The following is a 20463-nucleotide window of genomic DNA, read 5'->3' as shown; positions in this document are numbered from 1 at the left end:
ACCTGATACAGCTGGCTAAGTGTGCTACAGGTGTCTAGTCACGTGCAGCTTGGCATTGCCTCCCTCTAGACCATGGAACATTATTCCAAGTATTTGTGGCAATGTCATTTGAGTAATATCACAACGCATATTATGGCTCTATGATAGACGTCTGATTATAATGACATAGTAAGACTCATATACAGTCCTAGAATTCACAAGTGCAGAAAAGGATTGTGGTCAGGAGAAGGAGAAGGATAAAGGTAGACCCTCGACCAAAGGGGAGAAATTAACTATACATATAGTGAATGATGTAAAAAGGGGCTGAGTTTCCACTCAAGAGTGCAGTCGATAATGTCAACCATGCACTCAGTCATTACATTATGTCATGAGGGGCGATGTCCGGTGGGACGCACGAAATCGCAAAAGGGCCGAAAAATAAAGCTCTGGAGTATGTACCTATTGGGTCTTCATGACCTTGGGAGGTGGAATGTTAATCTCAGTGCCAAAGACTCGATCCCAGAAACGACTCGTAACGCCGAAACCGTTATCAAAATCTGCAAAGTGGTGCTGAAGATGATATTTCTTGAGGTCCTTGTAGTACGATGGTAGACTGGAAAACAGACTAGAGTTAGAACCATAGACGTCAGAATAAAGCTTCTTGGGTTCACTTACTTGCGATGGTGAAGGAAATAATGCGTCAAATCGTAGCAGATATACCCGAAAACACCGCCACAGTACGCAAGTGTAGCAGCATACCAGTTGTAGAAGATAACCGCGTGGGCGAACTTCCAGAATGGCAGAGCCAGGACGATGAAAAGAGTTGGGGGCATAACAAGGCGGTACTTGTCCATTGGCAGGTAGTGGTGAATGCCATGCAACAGGAAGTGCAGCGTGATTCCAACACGATTATCAGGAAGGTACCTGAGGCGATTAGACTGTGTCCAGAATGATCAAAGAAAGGAAACGCACTTATCAACATGGAACAAAAACCTGTGCATGAAATATTCGATCAAGCTCCAGAAGAAGAAACCAAAGATCCAATAACCCCCGGCAGCGTAGACATTTCCCAGCCCAGAAGCTCCAACAACAGTGCCGTAGATGACGGGAGGAACCCAAACGATTGGCACCACATACCAGGCGGTCTTGCTCAGAGGCTCGAGAAAGTTCCCAAAGAGAGGTGCAGACTCGCCTCCCTTGTAGTGACGCGGACGATGAATCTGCTCAAGGTAGAACTCCTTGCTGAAGCCGCTGTTCCACAACTGCATGAGGAGTGGCTTGTTCAAGTCCAGGAACTTATGCTTCTTATAATCCTGGGTGTAGTCGGTATCCACGGACAGATCCTCCTCAGTAGACAGACCGGTTGAGGCGTACACCGGCTGGGGTCCATCCTGACCGTTCACCAACGAGCCATTGACAATTTTCGAGCTCGATTCGGAGCCGATAAATCCCACCAAATTATCTTCTAGGATCTCATATGCTGATTCGGAGTGTTCATGGGAAACAGAGTCTCTTAGAATCTCAGTCACATCCTTTCCAGCGTATTCCAAGACCAAGTCTCCGCCTCCTGGGTGGTCCTCGACGAAAGAGGTAATATCATACACCTTCGAACCTAAAGTCACATAGCAGGAATCGGCACTGTTGTGCGACTCGACCTCTGCGGAGGTGAAGGTAGGTAGGACCCTTCCAGGCATGATCGTTGTAGAGAGAATAGCACTGGAGATCAACGACAGACGTTGGGGCGCGTGACTGGACGGGAACGACAAGGCGTGGGAGGAGGAAATGGGAGTAGGGTGGCGAGCGGGCAATAAATGGGCTGAGGATTTTCGATCGAAGGAGTGGCGTGAGCTTGAAAATAATATTCAGGGACGGGCTCCGGAGGCTCCGAGGAAAGAATGAGCAGATATGAGGCCACCAGAGGTGATTCACTATGCGACACTGCGAATATAAAAGGAGGTTAAAAAAGCCTTCGCCCGTAGAACAAGAGGCCGTGTAATCCAATAGGCTATTAAGGATTGCTGTTGGCCGCACACAGAGGATGAAGAGAGCCTCCCAGCAATAAATTGAAGTACAGTTGAAGTCTGGGGAGCGGATCAGGTGCAAAAGTCGAGGCTTGGTGCAGCTAAACCTGATTTGGACAGCCCCTGAAAGGCTTACTCCCGACTCCGAGTCACTACTACCTAGTTAGATAGAAGTCTCAGTAACATGTTATGCTCGGGCTGGCACAGAAGTTTATTATTGGATTTGGTTAAACATCAAGAAGGGGCTGCAAGTTCTACGAATCAAAAAGTACTGTACTACTGGATAAGGTAAACTCTTCTGCAGTCTGGTTTGACAGTGCAGACAAAGTGAGGCTAGCTGGCAGACTGCAGATACTACTCCGTATGGCGCATCCTTTCTTCAATCCCACCCTCCTCAGTGGCGATCTCCCTTTCTCGGGTTAATTAGTCTTATGCAGCTTGGGTCGGAGTTCCCGTCCCAGCCTCTTGAGATTTTCTAGGATCTGGCCCGGTCTCCAGTAGTGATCCAGTCGCTTGGGAATCGGGATGTTGGTCAACTTTGATTGTCAATATTCATAGTCTCATACTATACAGCAGGAAAAAGCAATGCGAGGAGTTGATAACTTTTAACTTGATATGCTATGGCCTAGAGAATGCAAGTTCTGTAACGTTGATATGCTACGGAGTACGGAAGATTGATTGTGATCATGGACATGATCAGACTGGAGTTATATAAGCCCCCCTCGGGCTCATCCGCCCCCCATCCCTCGCTCCCCTTCTCCTTCTCGCTTCGATCTCTCTTTCTTTGTCTCGTCCAAGGGTCTGCTGCGGCGTATAAGACTGCTACTTATCACCAGTCCGGCTACTACTAACCACCTCTTTTCATCTCTCCTACCTCATTCGACTCGTTAAATAATAATCCCACCACTCCTGCCACTTTAGACTGATCGGGTTAGTATCTGGACAAGCCGTCAATCCCTCTTCTTGGCTCGCAGACCTGGAGAGCCCGCAGGATCAGTTAGCCAACCTAGTCCTGCTCTAGCTCAGCTCCAGATTCTCGTTACCATCTTTCTCTTCCCCCCCCTAACTACCCTACGGGCCACGTCTTTTCCCTCTTCCTCTCTTCGGTTCAGATTCAGGAAGTGCGTTCCCTCATCATAAACCTTTCTCTCCTCTCCCTATTATTCACCAACACCACCCTCTCCAACCCCCTATCCATCGCCTCAATGGATTCCGCCACGCTGGGCTCTCCAGCTCTCCCAGGGAATCGCCTGATCGCCTATCTCCGATCCTTGGCTAAAGCCAAAAAGGGATTGCCGTACGGACTACCCGTTTCCGTGGTCCCTTCCCACACCGTCACCAGCGCGGACGCTCTTCTCCGCCTGGCATCGCTCGTAGGCCCATATATTTCTATTCTTCAAGTTCATGCCGACATCATTGACGACTGGTCCGATGAGACTAGCCGCCAGCTAACTTCTCTAGCCAAGAAGTATGGCTTTCTGATTTGGGAGAGTGGCCGGATCTTGAACGCCACTGTCGGCTTTGTTGGCCGACAAAGGCTCGAGTCGAGAGAGGTGAGAAATGCACTGGTCGACCTGATCCGCAAGAGATATACCCGAGGATTGGTAAAACCCGCCTCGTGGGCGAATGTCTCGACTGCCTGGGCCTCCGGGGTAGCAGCCAACAATCAGGCGGCAGACATCTTGATTCCATCCTTGAAGGCTGCTGCTAGGGAAGCCGTTGCAGATGCTGTGCAGACCATCAGGACTGAAATCACCGCAGACAGCAACCCTGGACGTCCACACTCTGTTCTTGATCCAACGCTGAATGGACCTAATGGCGTCTCGCACTCCCGGCAGATATCAGAATATGCTGTAGAGGAAAATGACAGCAATAGCCTGGAACTTCCTCCACGAAAAGCATCTACCATCTCCCTCACACAAACAATATCTCAGCACACGGAGGACTCGAATGAGGCCATCGATGAGGCTGAAGCATACGAGCCCGAGGACATCTGGGATTATGGAGCTTCACCACCTCCCGCAATTGACTCCGACCTTCCTCCCCCTCCTCTTCTTGCACGTGGCCTCGTCCTCTGCCTTCCATCCGTTGAAGACTCCGCTTTCACGCCTGAGTATCGCCAAAGTTGCATGGCAGCTGCTTGCGCTAACCAAGACTTCGTCCTCGGCTTCCTATGCGGCGAGCCGTGGCATCTAGTCTCTCAGCGAGTTGACGAGGTCCTCGACTTCGATTCCTTGTTACAGACGCTAACTTTGGATGAACAACACGAGCTTGTACACGACTCAGGTGATGTAGACGAGACACCACCTCAATCTATAGCCTTGTTCTCGCTCATCTCCCACAAACTCCATCAAATCAACGACCAACAACCGGAAGAATCAACCTCTGATATCTCGGGACCACCTCCGGATAATCTCAACCCCCTCGCCTACAGGCTATATTCACTCGTCAGGCAAGCCTTGAAAGCCCGAGATGCTGCCGCTACAGACCGGGACGCAACGACACCAAGACCGGGGACGAAGACGAATCATCGCCGACCTAATATTTTGCATATCCCTGTTGTAACGCTGCCTTGATGTACCTATTCTACATGTTACTTCGCATTCACATCATGACTATGACTCGGGTCTTCTACTTTTTCTTTGTTTTTCACACAAATTCCCGAATTTTAGATGCTGGGAAACCAAGATATATACAATTTTAATCTTTGCCTACGGCCCCTTTCAAATTGGAAAGTGCTCAGTCACTACATAGCTCTTGGTCTTTGCAAATTTAATTGAATTCCTTCAAGTACCGTCGGATGAATTATTATTATTCCGGTGACTTGAGTCTCAGTGCTTGACAATGTCAGTTTGATTCCGAGAATATCCTGTCAATATTAGGGTGACTCCACTATCTTAACAATGTTAAGATGAGTGGTTTTCAGGTTATGCTGATTGATTGAAGTCATCAGAGGCTTGGACTGAGATAGACCTGTTCTGAGACTTCAGGGTCGGTAACATCGACTGTAATGGTACCAATTTCTACAGCTCAAGTACCCATTCGGCCACTCTACAGTGGCAAAGGCAGGTTCTTGATTTAATGATCGAAAGTAAGACCTGATTCGACTTTTGCTTCTGTCTCATTTTGATTGCTTATGCTGATTATTCTCTATTTCAGAAAGGTATGCCCTTCCATTTATCAAATGGCGGAACAACAGGCATAGTGACAGCATCCATAAGGAATGGACGGTCCCAAGCTGGCCTGGTTGCCGCATTGAACGCAAAGAAGAGCTTAGGTTTGGGGATCTAGGTAATACTCCAGGCGCTGTCGCTGTAATGTTTCTGCGCGTAGCCCAGCAACTGAATTTACTGTAGGGAAGATGAAGCGAAGGGGAACCAATAACCACTTCGTTCATTGCACTACTCTCCCAAGGTCTTCTATCTCTCTATTCTCCTAAATCTACGCCTCGAGTTGTTGGCCAACCCCTTCCCGTCGACCCTTTTGTCTCTCTCATAGTCGCCATTTGAATTTGACACAGGATCTTGGATCAAATCTGGTATATTCCTAAAGAGGAAGCACTTTGACCAGAATTCCGAGAGACTTGAGCACAGGTATACAATCAGTTCAGAGTCCTTCGAGCCTCGGGGAAGTAGCTGCCACTTCGTCGGAGCTGGAGGATAAGCAATAACCACTGAGGACTCCACCGAAGATCAAATTGCCCAAATCAAGATAGTTCTGTAGATTTAGGCTCATTGGTCATTGTGCCGGATTGCGGAGTTGCTTGAAGACCTCCAACTGAACTCCACCGTTGTCCAGCATATTGAACGGTATGTTCACCACCCTCAAATTTCGAAAAGTAGGCAGCCAACAAGAGACCAAATCTGACTATCAGGGCGCGGAGTATCGACGTGTTTTTGGAAGATACCACCAGCCAGACAGACCAGAATAAACCTGTGTGCGTAAGCCAACCAGCGCAATTCTCTTTAAGCAGAGATATTCCACTTACATTCAATTTGTATAGCTTGAGATGTAGGTTCCGAAACCACAGACTGTTTTCCTCATCTATGCTCACCCTTGGAAGCAAAATATCGATGCAAAATCATAAGTTGCTACACATAGAATAACAATCATGAACCAACAATAGCATAGCAGGCTTGTTTTCGGGGCTTCAAGTTCAAAATCCTAGGTACTAGACTATTGCAGGTGATGGAGCTGATAAAGCTGAAAAAGTCTTCGTGAGTTGGGACATGACTTGCCTACCTAGCCATTCTGCTTTCTAGTATATGAATATTTCAACACCTTATGGGGATGGGATGGATACTCTCCATGGTCATGTGCTCTTCAACACTCGCCTCCAGCCTCGCTACCCTCTGCTCTCCATCGACATCAGCCAGAGCATCGTTAGTCCTACTTGCATCTTACATGGATCCTGACTGCCCCGATCACGGTGTTGCGTCAACCTCGAAAACCCTTGACACCAGCTTATCCCGATGATATCAAGCAATCCATGTTCATTCATTACCTAACTTGGTGGCTCGAGCTGGAAGGCTTTATAGAGATGCTTGATACAGCCGGAAATTAGACAGACGTCAGAAGTAACTTGTCTCTTACGCACGATCGTAGTGCAAGTAGTCCAAGCCATCTATGAATTCAGAGTTTTCCCCGCTACCGTCATCTGAAGCAATAGACGATTCGCTCCAGAACATCCCACTCTCCAATGGCGAAACTGGAAAGTCTGAATTCACTGTGTCATATATCCTCGGTTCTTCTACAAACGGGCGAGGCTCAACGCAAGTCATTGTCGACGACGGCGGCGATATCATCCTGAAATATGCGGCGTCACCGTCATCGCTAGCCGTTTCCTAATCTCGGGTCAATTTTATCGCACGAACAGAAGGATGAAAACAGGGAATATCTAACCGCAGAAACACGACAAGCAGCCTCTTCCTGATTGCATGTAAGTAAAGGTCAACACGGAGGAATAGAGATGCACGAACTTCGAATGCCTGAATCCGGTCGGGCTTCACGCCGTACTCTGTAATTAGCGCGCTAATTACATAGTTTTGGATGCGGTTTATTCTGAAAATATCGGCTAGTTGCCTGTATTCAATGTTAAATACGGTGGCTTTTCCGAAAAGGTGGTGTTTGGAAGAGGAGGCGCACTTCTTTGATTTCTCCCTTTTCCCATCAGTATAGCAGCATTTGCTCTTATTACCCTGGCATTGCCGGCAGCCAGACATTTCGCCGGTGCATTTTGTTTTCTTCTGCCTACATTTATCACAGGCACGGACGCAGTGTCGGCGATGCGTCCTTCTTGGCTTACACGTTGCGGCGGGTTGTCTTGGAAGTGGCAATTTCAGACGAACAGGGAGCTCCTGTTGTCCACCTGGGGTGGGGTCATGTCCGTTCGGAGTACTTCCATTACCACCAAGCTGCTGGAGATGGTGAGTTCATTGCAAGTGGAAGCGAGAGGAGGCGCAACTTACAGTATAGTAGGGCTCGGGGTTGTGCCAAAAACCGTTGCCTTCTCCCCCCATCTTGTATAATGCAGTGAGCTACAGCACATCAGGACCAGCAGCCTTGGGTTGATGTTTGGAATATGCAACAGCATACCTTGAATGAGAGGACGAGTATAAGGATGCTGAATGGTTGCTAACAGTGATAGTCGGTGATAAGTACCAAGGGTGAAACTAAATGAACAATAGTATTGGATTGATGGAAGTTGGCCAAGGGAGCTTGGTAAAGGTCGAAGAGTCCAAGAATCGAAAGGTCGGTTGGGAACAGGAAGGAGCGTACTGTCCTGGCCTTGAGAATTCCGGGAGGAAGTGAAGGCCCATATTTATAAGTACTAGGTACTAGGTATACTCACGCAACCATAGAAGGATGACGAGGCAAAAACTCAAGCTTCGCAATGTCGGGCGGCAACTACAGCCGTCCACCTGCACCTGTGTCGAGCCACCCGAATAATCGATGGATCTCAGGGCGCCCAGCCAGAAAGGTTCCCAAGTCGCAACAATGTTTTTTTTTTTTTTTTTCCAAGGCGGCCGAGCTCCCGGGAACATTCCCTACCTAAGGAAAACAAGCTTTTAGTAGTGACATTGGGTCCCCGTGCACTTTACTGTACTGTGGGCTGTCGGTACTTTAAGAGTTGATACAATCAGATAGAGCTTGTGAGAGAGTTCAGGTTGAAATTGAAGAAAAGAATAATAATTATACCATAGAACAGGTTATAACCTCGAAAATGTCTCGTAGCTCAGGGACCCGACGCGTCATTAGTGATTTATACACCCAATCAGAATATTCATTCGATCAGATAGCCTTCTGCGATGCTTCTGATATCCTTGGAATACCCAGTGCTTTCGCCCTCATCTATCAGAGAAATATCCCTCACATCAACCTCCACAAATGGCGTAGCCTTGGAGAACCGTACAGTCATAGGGAAAAAGTCATTTTCATCATCGCCCGTGGATTCAAATTCAAAGCTGCCAGAGGCATTGTCTTCATCCACGGTTCCAATGGACCAATCAAGGCTGTCCCCTGAGACTTCGTAAACAGCATCGAAGCTGGATACGGCTGGCTCTACTGTGCCGTAAGGAATAGTCACAATGACATCTCGAAGGCTGTCGGATCCCGTGAGTTCATACTCAACGGTTACCGTGGTCGAGTCGGAGCCTTTGTTGACCCAGACTGTAAAGGTGATGGGAAGGATGTCGGCGTTGTCAGATGAACCTGCAACACGCCATCGGAGGACGCCGATTGAGTTGTTAGCCGGGAATCTCTTGGTAGTGTCCTTGAGCTGAATGATTGAAGAATTGCTGAATGCAGCCTTGTCAACATTGGGATGAGTGCGAAACTGTGCGCCATGGGTGGGATTGGCAAGGAGATCGAGTTTGAGTTTGGTAAGAGCGGGGTCCGTGATGCGAAGCTGAAGGTCACCCTTGACCTCGAACGACTTGAGTGCGCCATCGCGTGTGAGTGACGCAGAGATAGTTTCCGCAATGGTGATATGGATGGGGTCTCGGTCCGCAGAGAGTGAAGCTCGGTTAGAAGAGACCTTTTCGGCGACTGGTGTTGAGGCCGCTGGTGTCACCAAGGGGCTAGACTCTTCAGCCTCGGGGCCGAGATCACCGCGGACCCTCTCATATATGTCCGTAGTCTTAGATTTCTTGCCCAACTGCATCCCCTTTCCACGAGTAGGGAGCGGCCTAATAAGAATATAGCTGTTAGGAAAAATGTGACCCAAGGGGTCATGGTGTATGAACATACTTGGCGAATGTTTTCTTCTTCTCCGCTTCGTAGCTATCGTATGTGTCAGGGACAGCCGGACGCGATGGGGGAGTATAGACGGGATAGTTCGGAGCGCGGGGAGCAACGCTGCGGGCGTTGCGAGCAGCTTCTTTCCGCTGCATCTCGAGCTGCTTGGCCTTTCGCTTGCGCTCTTCGCTTGCTTCAAGCTCCTTGTTCTGCGAGCAATTAGCATCATATGGAGCTCGAAACGTATACCAATCCATACCCTCTCAATAATCTCTTGTATCCTCTCCTCATGGCTCTCCATCTCTAGGAATGTCTTGATCTGAGACAGAGACAAGTTCTCCCGATAACCGAGGGTGACCAGTTCGTCATATGCGCTGAGCAACTCGAAAGCATTGCGGAGGATCTCCCGCTCGTCCAGACTCTTGCAAATACTGGTGGTGACTTGGGCAAAAAGGTGAAGGCTATCAATATCTTGTAAGATGTTCGATTGACGGTTTGTGATTAGGACGATGTAGAGCTCGTCTAGGGGCTGGTAAACGAAGCGGACGTTATCTTGCTCAACGGTTGTATGCTGGGTGCCGGAATCTGCGAGTTTCGGGAACGATGCGAGTAGGGCTTCGATTCTAGAGCGAGCAATTTCACGGAACTGGCGAGAGAGCACTGCCTTGCCCCCGCGGGTGCATATTGATGCTGCGAGGACGACCTTGATTGTGCGGGCTTATAAGCAAGAATCAACGCATTAGAGGAAGAGGGAACGTACCATGTTGAGAAAAGGAGATTGGTGGCAATAGTCGGGGCAGCTTGAAGCTTGAATGACACAGAGATGCAGGAGTGTTGAGGCACGAACGACGTGTTTAGTCGGAGATACGATAGGTAGATATTCCGGCGCAGTTGCGTTGCTGGACTCTGGAGTCTTGCTGTTCTCTTCGGATCCCGTTGGCCCGTGCACCGCGCTACCCCCTCGCTTACCATAACTTCCATCGAAACCACAACCTCTTCAACCTCCTTGTCTAACAAAGACTTCAGTGATATCCGCTCGACTAGCCACCTTGCTCGACCCCTCTTTCGAAAGTTCAGATCCAGGCCTTGGCTATTCCTCAGTTTTCGGGCTGCTTTGTCTCCTGGCGGTAGGACGTTGGGCTAAACCGCCACCCGGAAAATCGCCCGACGCGTCTCTCGCATCTCTCTCCGGGCCATGACCACCACTTCGTCGTTTCCGCTCGCCACCATGGATGCCCCTGTAATGGATGACACGATGGAAATGGCTTCACCATACCAGGGACACCCCGATGATTTCGAGATCGACATTGACCTGATGGAAGATCAGGCTTCAAATCCTGACAGAGACATGACAGCAGCGGACGAGTACATGGACAACGCTCATGAAACAAGCTACGGAAATGATGGATTCCCTGACGAGGACATGATCGACGATGCAGCCGAGCCATCTATGATAGATGCCGATGAGTACCCCGATACCAACCAAGATGTCCCTGTGCATTTCGAAGAGGAAAAGACATACGAGGCGGAAATGTTGGAAGATGATTATGATGAAGATATCGATGCTCCTGTTCCAGACAAAGAACCAGAGGTGCCCGCGCTTTCTGAACATCCTGAGGACCAGGCGATTTTAGAGCCCGATACTGAGGAGCAGGGATATGAGATTGGCGAACAGATCACAGCTGCTCCACCTCCCGAGGCGGAAATAGCCAGCCTAGGACAGGCTGATCATCCAAAACAAGGCTCAGAGCGAGCTGCTGACGTACCGGATGACCACCGACTATACGATTCGAAAACAACCCATGTGGAACCTAGCACTACGGAGCAAACCGAAGGGACCGCGAAAGAAACTGATGATGCTGGACAATCAACTCAGGAACTTCTCGATAGCGACAGTCACGAACAGCCTTCAGCAGACCGGCAAGAGCCTGAAAATAAGGAAGACCAAGTTCCACTGGTGGTTGACGAGCCCAAAGAATCTGAAGCCGGATTGCACGATGAGCTGAAGGCTTCAGAATTCAACGAACAAGCCAATGAAGAGCATGACTCGACCAATCATATGCCCCTACATCAGGTCAAAGTATACTATCAAGAGAACGAAATCTCGTTGTTCCCCCCGAGAGAAGGGGACACTTCAGAAACATTCTTTCTTGAAGACGAATGCCTTGCTTACGAAACGTTCGAGAAGCTGTTTGAGGCTTGCCGTGATGTCCTCCAAAGCCATATGAATGAGAACGATCTATTAGTCATTGATATCGAGTCCTTGAATCTCCAATTAACAGAAGTGAGTAAGCCTGTCTATCATTGTTGTATCGTTTGCTGACGAATATTGACCCAGGATACACATGGGACAGACAAAGTGACCCTGAAACAGATAATAGATGTTTATCTGCAGCTTTGCCACAACGATGGCATTGATGAACCGGAGCCCTTATATCTCACACTTAGCACGAGACCAACCCTTACCGCGGAACTCTCTAACCTTTTACTGGCTGTAAATGAAGGAAAAGGCTTGTCTGAGATTCAGTCTTGGGACTTCTACCCTGAAGCAGAATGTGTATCAGCGGATTCTGAACAAACTGTGCACGAACATGAAGAGACCTACCAGGAGTCCCTAGAAGAAGAGCCTCAGGATGCCTCGGATAATGACGGTGAAGACCACGAGAATCAGACTATTGTGAACATTTGCGAAGCTAAAGCTACGTCACATGACCAGGATACAACCAACTTCGCCACGGAAGTGGACAAACTTGCAGAAGCTACGAATGATGTAACCGATTTAGCTCTTGAGAATGCCGCGTCTCCTGAGCGCGAGTCTGCGCAGGCTACCTCCCCCGATCTGGAAGAACAGAAAACTGATTCCACTGCTACAATTGAGCCATCACCTCTTGATGATTTTTCTGCTGAGCGGCTCGAACCAGGAGAAGTTGAGGACCATTCTTATAACAACGAGGACAATGAAGATGAGCATCTTGAGGGTAATCAGCCCGATGGCGAGACTCATCTTGAGGAACAAACGTTCGCACACACTACTGAAATTATCGCTGCCCCCGAGGATCTCGAAAAGGACGACAAGGTGAACATCACCGAAGAACTTTCGGAAGGAAACCATGATCTGAAGTTCGAAAATCGAGAGCAGCCGACTTCCGACGACGCTTTGAAGACGGATGTTCCCTATGAAAATGTGGACCTCAGCACCGACAAACCCGACGAATTACAGACCCATAATGATTTCGAGGCGGCAGAAACCTTGGTGGTTGAAAGTTCCACCACTTTACAGTCTAACCAAAATCCATCCATGGTAGATGACTCACTAAGCACAACTGAATATTCCACAAAGGAACTCGATGGCCACTTGAAGTCTGCGACTGATAATACAATTGAGCCTGGTGAGATCGATGAATACGCCAAAGAGACTGTTTCTCAAGTTGAAAACAATGAGGAAACAGAGTTACCGTTCGATGAGGAAGAGGATTACTTGGACCTGGGAATCGAGGACGACTTTGAAAACTTTGATCAAGATCATGTTGTCGCTTCTCCCAGCCATATTTCCACCAAGCGCTTAAGGGAGTTCGACGACGAAGATGACCTTCCTGAAACCACGACCCCAGAAGTCAAACGATCTCGCTCATCCTGAGGTGATATTGCACTGTTACCCTTGACATCATCTCCCCGCCTTATCTGCACTTTTGTGCAACAATGTGGCCACGTCCACGAATTTCTAACAAATTCAGCGCCCTGTTCCATGCCAAGCATGGGAGTCGAGCCTTGCTTTCGACAAACAAATGGACACCAGACCGCGACAGTCATGCTTGCAACTCGCTGATCGCAAGAGGTACGTATTTTATCAATTAACCTTCCTCATTCGCCGGGGAGTGTACTTCTAGGTACCTCCGCGTTACGTTACAGCTGCCCTGAGCGCAGTGACTACTTTGCTTGCGCCCTCTAACTCCAGGTTTGTAACAACTACTTTTCCGATGCTTTGCCGACTCACAATAACCTTCCTGCGACCCCTGTTGTTCTCGTTTGCCCTTAGTTTCCGTCATTCTGGCATTATGATACCTCGGTTGATGGTTTGGCGTTTCGGTGCTGTATCTGGAGTACTCAGTGTCGATACGTTCTATCCTTCAATTCTTTCAGTTTTGCTGTTCACACAAAAAGGGTTTGAGGCCTGATCATCGTCAGGTCGCGGTGCGTTTCGCTTCATTGTATCATAAGGGTGTGGAGTGGGCAAAAGGAACGATGTTATTATTGAGCTGCGAGATGTATGACCTCAACGAGGGAACACTGAACGCCAGTTTAAGGATTGATGTTGTATCATATGCCCGTTCATAGATTGAATATTATTACTCGTATAGCAAATGGATCAGGATCGTGCTACTGCTGGCCAAACCCCAAATATCTCACAACAAGAGCTATTCAACGCAGGTGAAGCTGGAATCGAGTCGTGGTCTGATTCAACTCTAGATAGATGTAGGCTGAAGTTTATGAAGCCGGATGACTGCGATGAAGATTGAGGTATCGGGAAAAGGTCTTGTTTAGTATACACAAAAACTCCCCTGCGTCTTTTCACTGCGCATCGGATTTCAGAGTGCAAGCCAAACGACTTGTGTTGTTGTTTCAACGTAGACAGCCCTCGCGAGCAATGCTCTGCAAACTTGAGTCCAATCGATTCTGCTAAGCAACCCCGACAATCTACAAACAATCATTAGCTACCAAACCCCTGATTACAGAAGCAGATGTTTACCAGATCAGCAGTAGCATCAAGCATAACGAAGTATTTCCAACACCCACAGCAGTACCGGCGCTGCCACTCGGACCACTAGAGCCCACAGTACCCCTGACACCCGCAGGCCCTTCAACGTGCGTCTGACGGCCTCAACGTATTGGCCTCGAAATACGCTTCGTAAGCAGCAGCCTTCGCAGCTGCATCCTTGAGAGCATTGTACAACTCCCGAGCGAACGAAAATTCGGACTGTCGCTTATGACCTCTCTTCACATACGAGGTAGAGCAACCTTGAGTACATGCCTGTTCCAATTCCGCATTGAATTCAGGGGCTGAGGGCCCGGTGACGGTGGAGACTTGATCTGCGGCTTGCACGAGGGAATCAAAGTATTCGTCGGCGGCGTTGGAGTTGTATTGGTTGGAGTTGTCGACGGTGTTGTCAGTGAAGTTGTCCCCTGTGACCGAATTGTCAATGGTGGTTGAGTGGTCAATGTTGTTGTGGTATAGTTGATGACTGGGGAGATGGATTGTAGCTGGTTTTGAATGTAAGTGATTTGGGGTTGGCAGGCATTGTTCGCTGAAGCGGTGGTATCTTGTGCCGACGCAGAGGCATAGAAGGAGGAGATATAGAAGTAGTAGTAATAATAGTAAAGACCAGCTGACTTGGACTTCATCTTTGAGGTAGATCGCTAACTTGAATTGGTTTGCGGACTTCATCTAGTTGGAGAGGGGGCTCTCTCTCTTTTTGGTCAATAAATAGAAGAGACGAGGTTGATTTGGAACCTTGACAACCATTGCTGCAACCTGCCACCTGCCACTTGCCACCTGCAAACTCACCCCGAATCCGAATCCGATGCTTACCCGAATCGAAGACAATTCGTCAAGGTAGAAACCAATGGCATCCCTGTCAAACCGACTACTGCTGAATCGGGATTTCAACAAATAACCTTGCTCCACCCGAAGGATGGATGATAGCCTGCTAACAGCCGCTTATGACTGTATGTCGATGACGCCAATTGCTGGGGATCAACACATCCGAATGAAAAACAAATATCTTGCTTAGCCCGTCGGGTTTCGCAATATTCATCATTGCCTTTTTTTTCGATTCTACAGCATGGCACCTCTTGTGACTGCCATTCAACAACACGGAGCAATCGTGTCCGAGCCAAGCGAGACTTACGGCGAGGGTCAAGTTATCCTCAGAATCGGGTGAGTCTCCAACGTTGATTCGTGACGCCTTATTTGATCCTTGCTATTAACGTAATTTCTTCTCAAGCAATGGAGGGGCCGGCAAGTGGCATCCAGCAGATGTACCAGTCTGTAACTCATACTAACGCCAACCCAGGTGGAACTGGCTTGATTGCTGCACTAGCAAAAGACTACCTTACTCTGAAAAATAGCCCTGGCGCCATTCAATGGGTCTGCAACCACTCTCGCAACACACAGCTTGCTCTCCTTCACGGACACATCGATCTAGCCCTTACCTACGAGCGCGAGCAGGAAGACATATCGGTGGAGGAGAAATGGGCCACAAATGCAGGCTGCTTGTTTCACGACCATTTCTGCCTCGCTGGCCCTGCTCATGACCCAGCGAACATCCGACAAGCCAAGTCCATCGCCGAGGCATTTGATCGCATCGCAACAACCCGTTCACCATTCCACAGTCGATCTGACGGCTCAGCAACCATGTGGAAAGAGCGACGGATATGGCATCAGACACATCGGCAACCCTGGACAAGCCCTAGGGATACGGAATGGTACATCAGATATCCCATTACCCCTTCCGAGGCGGTAGCTAGGGCGGATGCAGCAGGGGCGTACATACTCTGCGACCGCTCGACGCTGCTTACTCAGACATCAAGGGCCTTGGTCTCTAGGCTGAGGGTTTACTTCGAGCCGACGGATAGGTTCAACGGTTTGATGAACTCGTGCTATGCGTTGACGACTCGGAGCTCACCCGAGGTGGCGAGCCACGTTGCCTCGTTCCTGGATTATGTTAAGTCTGAGCGGGGGCAGAGTGTCATTGCTCAATTTGGGACTGACAATGCCGGGCTTCCCTTATTTGCTCCTTCGAGTGATGGGTACGCGCACAGGCTGTTGACTGGAGGAAAGCCTCAGGGAAATTGCTGGATTTAAGGTGGTGTGCTGCTGGGAAACCTGTAGAAGCTAAAAGCTCCTAGGGCATGTATCGTGAACGGTTTCATTTCCCCCATTAGACCAGACTGAGTGGTATTGAGTAACCAGGGCCAAATCGAGGAAGAGAGGCTCCTTGTTTGGCATAGAGAATAAAATATATGGTGGCACTGGCGAATAGATACTGGTATTCATATAACCTGCCGGCTTATAGATCCCAACACTCACGTTAAAACACATATGATTAGGTTCGGCCTGGGGGTGCCACGTGGTAGCTACAATTTCATATCTCCACGCCCACAAGTCATTCTTATACGGCCTTACAGCTTGACACTGTCTGTTCCCTGCATTCCACTCACCGAGAGATGCTCCCGTGGCCGAGAACAATGCCGCAGAAATGAGCTTCTAGACATGCCATTCACCCTCTTCCTGGCTTCTCGGACCAACCCCGCGAGTCGAGCTATAGCACGGATATGCGTCCTCTCAATCAGCTCAATCCTCGTAAACAGCAATCGCTTCACGGACGCCAGAGGGCGGCAGAGAGTCCGAAAATCATGAATTGACCTTCGCCGTGACGGTTTCTATCACCAGGAAGAAATAAACCCTGACTTGCCGATGGCCAATGGCATAGTTAGCTACAGGGACTGGAAGTTCGCTTCTGCAGCTAGGGAACATCAGCGCGCCTTTGAAACCACACCCACCATACAAAACAACCGTCCTCTTGGACAGTTTTCACGGCCGAAGATCCAACTCAATGAATGAACGACGTGATCGTCGAGATTTGACACTGGGTGGTGTGATGATCTGTTTATCCCACGGCCACTTGACAGACGCCTCTCCAGACTATAGACCAATGAACCGGAGAGCACCTGGATTGTTCTGTACACAATGAAAGTCATGCTTTGATGGGCGGCGGGTTAGTGTTGTACCAGTCGACCCACCCAGTCTGAGAAACGATAATAAATACTACCAGATCAGATCATGGTATTTTGGAACTCGAGTATCCCTGCACGTCATACTGAGTGATCCATAGCTGTTAAGTTCGTTGACGCCGCATGATCCCCTGTTTGCTTCTGTACTTCTCAATTGGGGTCAGCACAGTGCACAGACCCTACAGCCTGATAGATGAGCCCACCTTGAATCCCTAGTTCAGTCACTGCCGCCTCGAAAGTCAGATAAAACGTAAACACTAAACCCTTGCCGCAATCCATCCAACTAGCTCGAACTCTATAAGTCAAACTCGAGATCATATTGGTTGTACCGTTTTTCTGAGTATGGTCTGGTGCGGAACAGCCGCCGAATGCTAAAATCTACGATCGAAAAAGTTACATGGGAGGCTGCCAATCAGAATGTTGAGACACCCTAGATTGGCTTGTGATTGTTAAATGTAGAGTTAAACCTTACTCCACGGAACGGTCTCGCCACTGAAGATCTCGGCTACTGCATCACGAAGTCAAGCAGGTGCTTGAAAGCTCAGCTGGGTTCGTTAGCCTTGCGTCATCTGAGGGGAGGGGATGAAAAAGCTAGGTAGCTGTGCAAATTGACCGGTTGTTTTTTTCTTGCTTAGGTCCAAAGGCACCACGCAATGTTGAAAAAGATTTTTATCAAGAGAACAGGCACGAGCTTCTTTGTAGAGCCTTCTGATGGAATGGTATATCTTGATTATTAGAGGGGGTATGTATGTGTAAGTGTAGTGGGGAAGAAAGGAGGCTAGTCTCCCTGACTTCGAGCCCACGACATATCATTACCTGCACCCCTGGAAGCATCCAGTGTTATATTCCACTTTGTCACACACTGTCAGACAAGCATATGATGGCGCTGAATCGATGCGTACCGAACGGGAGGAGTTTTGGAACATTCGTGTCAGACTAAATCAAGCATACAAAATCAAGCATACAATGGCACAGCACTAGAGTCTTTCAACACTACCCGTTTCAGACTGTAGGGGTATCTCATCTAAATCATTACCGTCCAACGGATCATTAATCGGAGGATGGGGGTTGTTAAGGCCGAGGTCGTCGAGCTGCGAAGTATCACCCCAACAAAGTCGCCAATCGCTTCGAGGTCAAGCCATGAAAGGCCAATATGAAGCCCTGAGCCCGAACTGACTGACGCAGATGCTCCTCAAATGCTGAAGTTGGTAGATCTTCTCTTTCAATGACGTCTGTGTAGTTCCAAGAGATCCCCAACAAATTAGCATATTTAAGCCCTAATATCGACTGACAGTGGCCTCCCTCACGAAGGCAAGTAATTGTATCAGTAACCAGTCGTCGGACGCTGGCCTTCTCAGAGCTGATAAGAGGCTTGAGACTCATATTTATATTCATTCTATTTGAGTAAGCACTTGGAGCTACATCAGGAATATACAGAACCCAAACTGTAAAGGAATACAGCTGCATTAATGTAGTATCTAGTCTAAAAGTCAGCGAGCGATGCTGCCAACAGGACCGTATAGTATAGTTACCATACAGTGAGAATCGAACACGGAAACGATTGATGCTCGCCCCATGTGGAAGGTAGTTGTTGACTGCAGTTGAGGGGAATTTGGCAGCTCCATCTGCTAGATTGTATGAAGCGCGCCTCGGGAAGTGCTCCAGGTCCGCCAATCCGACCAACACTTATCATGTCGGAAGGCGAATCTGTGGTCGGTGACCCACGAAAGGCTCGGTTCGCGCAGTGTCCTCACTAGATGTTCTTGTTAACGCCTTCACGGGGGCGATGGGATAGAAGGGATGGTATATTGCGGCGAATATGTTATGTTTTGAGTCAGCCAAAGAGTTGCAGGATGCTTAAGTCTGATGGACCAGCTCGCTCATAATGACCAGTAGGTCATATGTTGCAAAAGTACTGATTAATGGCCAACAGCTATTCTAGCAGATGGGATCAATGGAGACTCACCGTTCAACGAGATCAGCGACCTGTGGCACAGTCGAAAGGCCGCTGCAGACCAGATAATAACTAGTGATGCCGGCCTCACAAGCGTTTAGGGGCGCGGTTGATTGTTCTTGATTATTATTATCGGCCGCAAGCAGGTTCCACATTTTAAGAACGTCTAGAGTATCGTATAGAATCGTAGATATAAACGTGTCTTGATTATTTGCAGGAGCATAAGGGCTCACATCGGAGCTTGCTGAATGCTGCCCAAGCTCAGACAAGACCTGATCCCGATCTACGGCTCCCAAGTCGGTCCTTCGACGACTGAGACCACCTCTATTGGGAATCGCGAGTACGCATTACTCACCCGCCTAGATGCAATCCTGACACGGGGGCACTAGGACGTTGTCTGAGCACTGCCTGTTATTCCTGATTACCAATACTGCACCTTTATTAGGCCCGATACACTAAGGGCTCAATAGGGATGTGCCAACAAGAAGCTGCTTGCTTTGTTTCTTCTGCAGCGAACACAGGCTCGGGAAGACCTTCTCATGTTTGACTTGCACCGTTGTGAAATCACTGTCTTGGTCCGGGGTAAGAGGAGCGATATTGATTGTCAATATCTGGGGAAAGCTAGTTAACCATTTATTGCGGGGATCGCTTGAGTCGTTACCCGTTAACTTCAGCTTACTGCCATGTCCCATGGCCATGATTGAGATTATAAGAGTAGAGAACCTGGATGGATGAAATTCCATTGCACTGGTGAAGATGTCCCTGATGTCCCTGATGTCCCTGATGTCCCTGATGTCCCTGATTCCCTATGCACAGTCACGTGTGTCCAGAACAATTCCTATCGAATGGCCTGGTTCTCCCAAAGAGTCCCGATTCCCAAAATAATAATTACTGCTCATTTAGCAACCTCAATCTAATCATCTCAATATCTCTTCATTGTTCTATTAATTCTCGGGACCCGGAAGAACAAGCCCGTGGACCGAAGGAGGAACAGACAAAATGGGGCGCTCGCCCCTGCTCAGTGCTCAGCCTCTTACAGCTTTTCTTAATCTGGTCTTGAGGTGCCGATCGCTTAACTTGGCTTTTTCAAGGGGTCGGGAACCATCATCGAAGCAGCCTGCAGAGCAATAAAATGTCGCTGAGACGAGGAAACCTGGTTGCTTACCGGTAGATGCCAGGGTGGGAAGTATGGATGCAGACAGTAGTACCTAACCTACGGATAGATAAGTACGAGAAATGAGTAGGGGATACGGCGCATCAGCATTCACTGCCCATAAGAGACTTGTAAAAAGCAACAGAAACTTAGAAAGCAGATACTGGTCGGCTATTCTTGGCTTGATTATGATTATGACTTGCGTAGGATCCAGAATCTTGCATCCCAGACAAACAGCTTTAGTTATTTAGTGGTGCGACCCTCCTGGAGAGTCCGCCAGATGACTTTTTTAAACCGTCTGAAGCCTCCCCTTCCAGTCCTTCGTTCGC

General features: G+C 48.7%; 7 protein-coding genes across 7 annotated transcripts; 3 read left to right on the top strand and 4 right to left on the bottom strand.

The window, feature by feature from the left end:
- Positions 1-13: 13 nt before the first annotated feature.
- Positions 14-1968, bottom strand: BJY04DRAFT_190518 (fatty acid alpha-hydroxylase). Its single transcript, XM_073711512.1, has 3 exons — positions 952-1968; positions 655-903; positions 14-592 (listed from the first exon to the last, which is right to left on the bottom strand). The coding sequence occupies exons 1-3, from the start codon at positions 1671-1673 to the stop codon at positions 439-441; spliced, it is 1125 nt and encodes a 374-aa protein (XP_073570781.1). The 5' UTR covers positions 1674-1968; the 3' UTR covers positions 14-438.
- A 739-nt stretch (positions 1969-2707) lies between these two features.
- On the top strand, positions 2708-4996 carry BJY04DRAFT_190514 (uncharacterized protein). Its single transcript, XM_073711511.1, has one exon. It carries the CDS (start codon positions 3206-3208, stop codon positions 4574-4576), a length of 1371 nt encoding a protein of 456 aa, XP_073570780.1. The 5' UTR covers positions 2708-3205; the 3' UTR covers positions 4577-4996.
- A 3135-nt stretch (positions 4997-8131) lies between these two features.
- Positions 8132-10218, bottom strand: BJY04DRAFT_190500 (coatomer subunit delta). The gene is made up of 4 exons (XM_073711510.1): positions 9997-10218; positions 9496-9939; positions 9249-9445; positions 8132-9187 (listed from the first exon to the last, which is right to left on the bottom strand). Exons 1-4 carry the CDS (start codon positions 9997-9999, stop codon positions 8284-8286), a joined length of 1548 nt encoding a protein of 515 aa, XP_073570779.1. The 5' UTR covers positions 10000-10218; the 3' UTR covers positions 8132-8283.
- Positions 10219-10324: 106 nt separating this feature from the next.
- On the top strand, positions 10325-13043 carry BJY04DRAFT_69169 (uncharacterized protein). The gene is made up of 2 exons (XM_073720877.1): positions 10325-11520; positions 11575-13043. The coding sequence occupies exons 1-2, from the start codon at positions 10432-10434 to the stop codon at positions 12871-12873; spliced, it is 2388 nt and encodes a 795-aa protein (XP_073570778.1). The 5' UTR covers positions 10325-10431; the 3' UTR covers positions 12874-13043.
- A 709-nt stretch (positions 13044-13752) lies between these two features.
- BJY04DRAFT_69161 (uncharacterized protein) lies at positions 13753-14762 on the bottom strand. Its single transcript, XM_073720876.1, has one exon. It carries the CDS (start codon positions 14677-14679, stop codon positions 14095-14097), a length of 585 nt encoding a protein of 194 aa, XP_073570777.1. The 5' UTR covers positions 14680-14762; the 3' UTR covers positions 13753-14094.
- A 3-nt stretch (positions 14763-14765) lies between these two features.
- BJY04DRAFT_190496 (uncharacterized protein) lies at positions 14766-16273 on the top strand. The gene is made up of 3 exons (XM_073711509.1): positions 14766-15171; positions 15239-15252; positions 15308-16273. The coding sequence occupies exons 1-3, from the start codon at positions 15077-15079 to the stop codon at positions 16096-16098; spliced, it is 900 nt and encodes a 299-aa protein (XP_073570776.1). The 5' UTR covers positions 14766-15076; the 3' UTR covers positions 16099-16273.
- Positions 16274-17103: 830 nt separating this feature from the next.
- BJY04DRAFT_190494 (uncharacterized protein) lies at positions 17104-17934 on the bottom strand. Its single transcript, XM_073711508.1, has one exon. It carries the CDS (start codon positions 17343-17345, stop codon positions 17178-17180), a length of 168 nt encoding a protein of 55 aa, XP_073570775.1. The 5' UTR covers positions 17346-17934; the 3' UTR covers positions 17104-17177.
- Between the last annotated feature and the right edge of the window lie 2529 nt (positions 17935-20463).

This window comes from Aspergillus karnatakaensis (genome assembly GCF_047715665.1).
Source record: "Aspergillus karnatakaensis strain CBS 102800 unplaced genomic scaffold BJY04scaffold_27, whole genome shotgun sequence".
Lineage (NCBI taxonomy): Eukaryota > Fungi > Ascomycota > Eurotiomycetes > Eurotiales > Aspergillaceae > Aspergillus > Aspergillus karnatakaensis.
This window is presented reverse-complemented; position numbering and strand designations above follow the sequence as displayed.

Bases quoted from the DNA above. Each gene is read 5' to 3' on its own strand.
- BJY04DRAFT_190518 (XM_073711512.1), bottom strand. From the start codon at position 1,673: ATGCCTGGAAGGGTCCTACCTACCTTCACCTCCGCAGAGGTCGAGTCG. The intron at 904-951 runs GTGCGTTTCCTT...TAATCGCCTCAG, and splicing joins TTTTTGTTCCATGTTGATAA to GTACCTTCCTGATAATCGTG. The intron at 593-654 runs GTAAGTGAACCC...TCTGTTTTCCAG, and splicing joins TATTTCCTTCACCATCGCAA to TCTACCATCGTACTACAAGG.
- BJY04DRAFT_190514 (XM_073711511.1), top strand. From the start codon at position 3,206: ATGGATTCCGCCACGCTGGGCTCTCCAGCTCTCCCAGGGAATCGCCTG.
- BJY04DRAFT_190500 (XM_073711510.1), bottom strand. The intron at 9,446-9,495 runs GTATGGATTGGT...AATTGCTCGCAG, and splicing joins TACAAGAGATTATTGAGAGG to AACAAGGAGCTTGAAGCAAG. The intron at 9,188-9,248 runs GTATGTTCATAC...TATTCTTATTAG, and splicing joins AAGAAGAAAACATTCGCCAA to GCCGCTCCCTACTCGTGGAA.
- BJY04DRAFT_69169 (XM_073720877.1), top strand. From the start codon at position 10,432: ATGACCACCACTTCGTCGTTTCCGCTCGCCACCATGGATGCCCCTGTA. The intron at 11,521-11,574 runs GTGAGTAAGCCT...ATATTGACCCAG, and splicing joins TGAATCTCCAATTAACAGAA to GATACACATGGGACAGACAA.
- BJY04DRAFT_69161 (XM_073720876.1), bottom strand. From the start codon at position 14,679: ATGAAGTCCGCAAACCAATTCAAGTTAGCGATCTACCTCAAAGATGAA.
- BJY04DRAFT_190496 (XM_073711509.1), top strand. From the start codon at position 15,077: ATGGCACCTCTTGTGACTGCCATTCAACAACACGGAGCAATCGTGTCC.
- BJY04DRAFT_190494 (XM_073711508.1), bottom strand. From the start codon at position 17,345: ATGATCTCGAGTTTGACTTATAGAGTTCGAGCTAGTTGGATGGATTGC.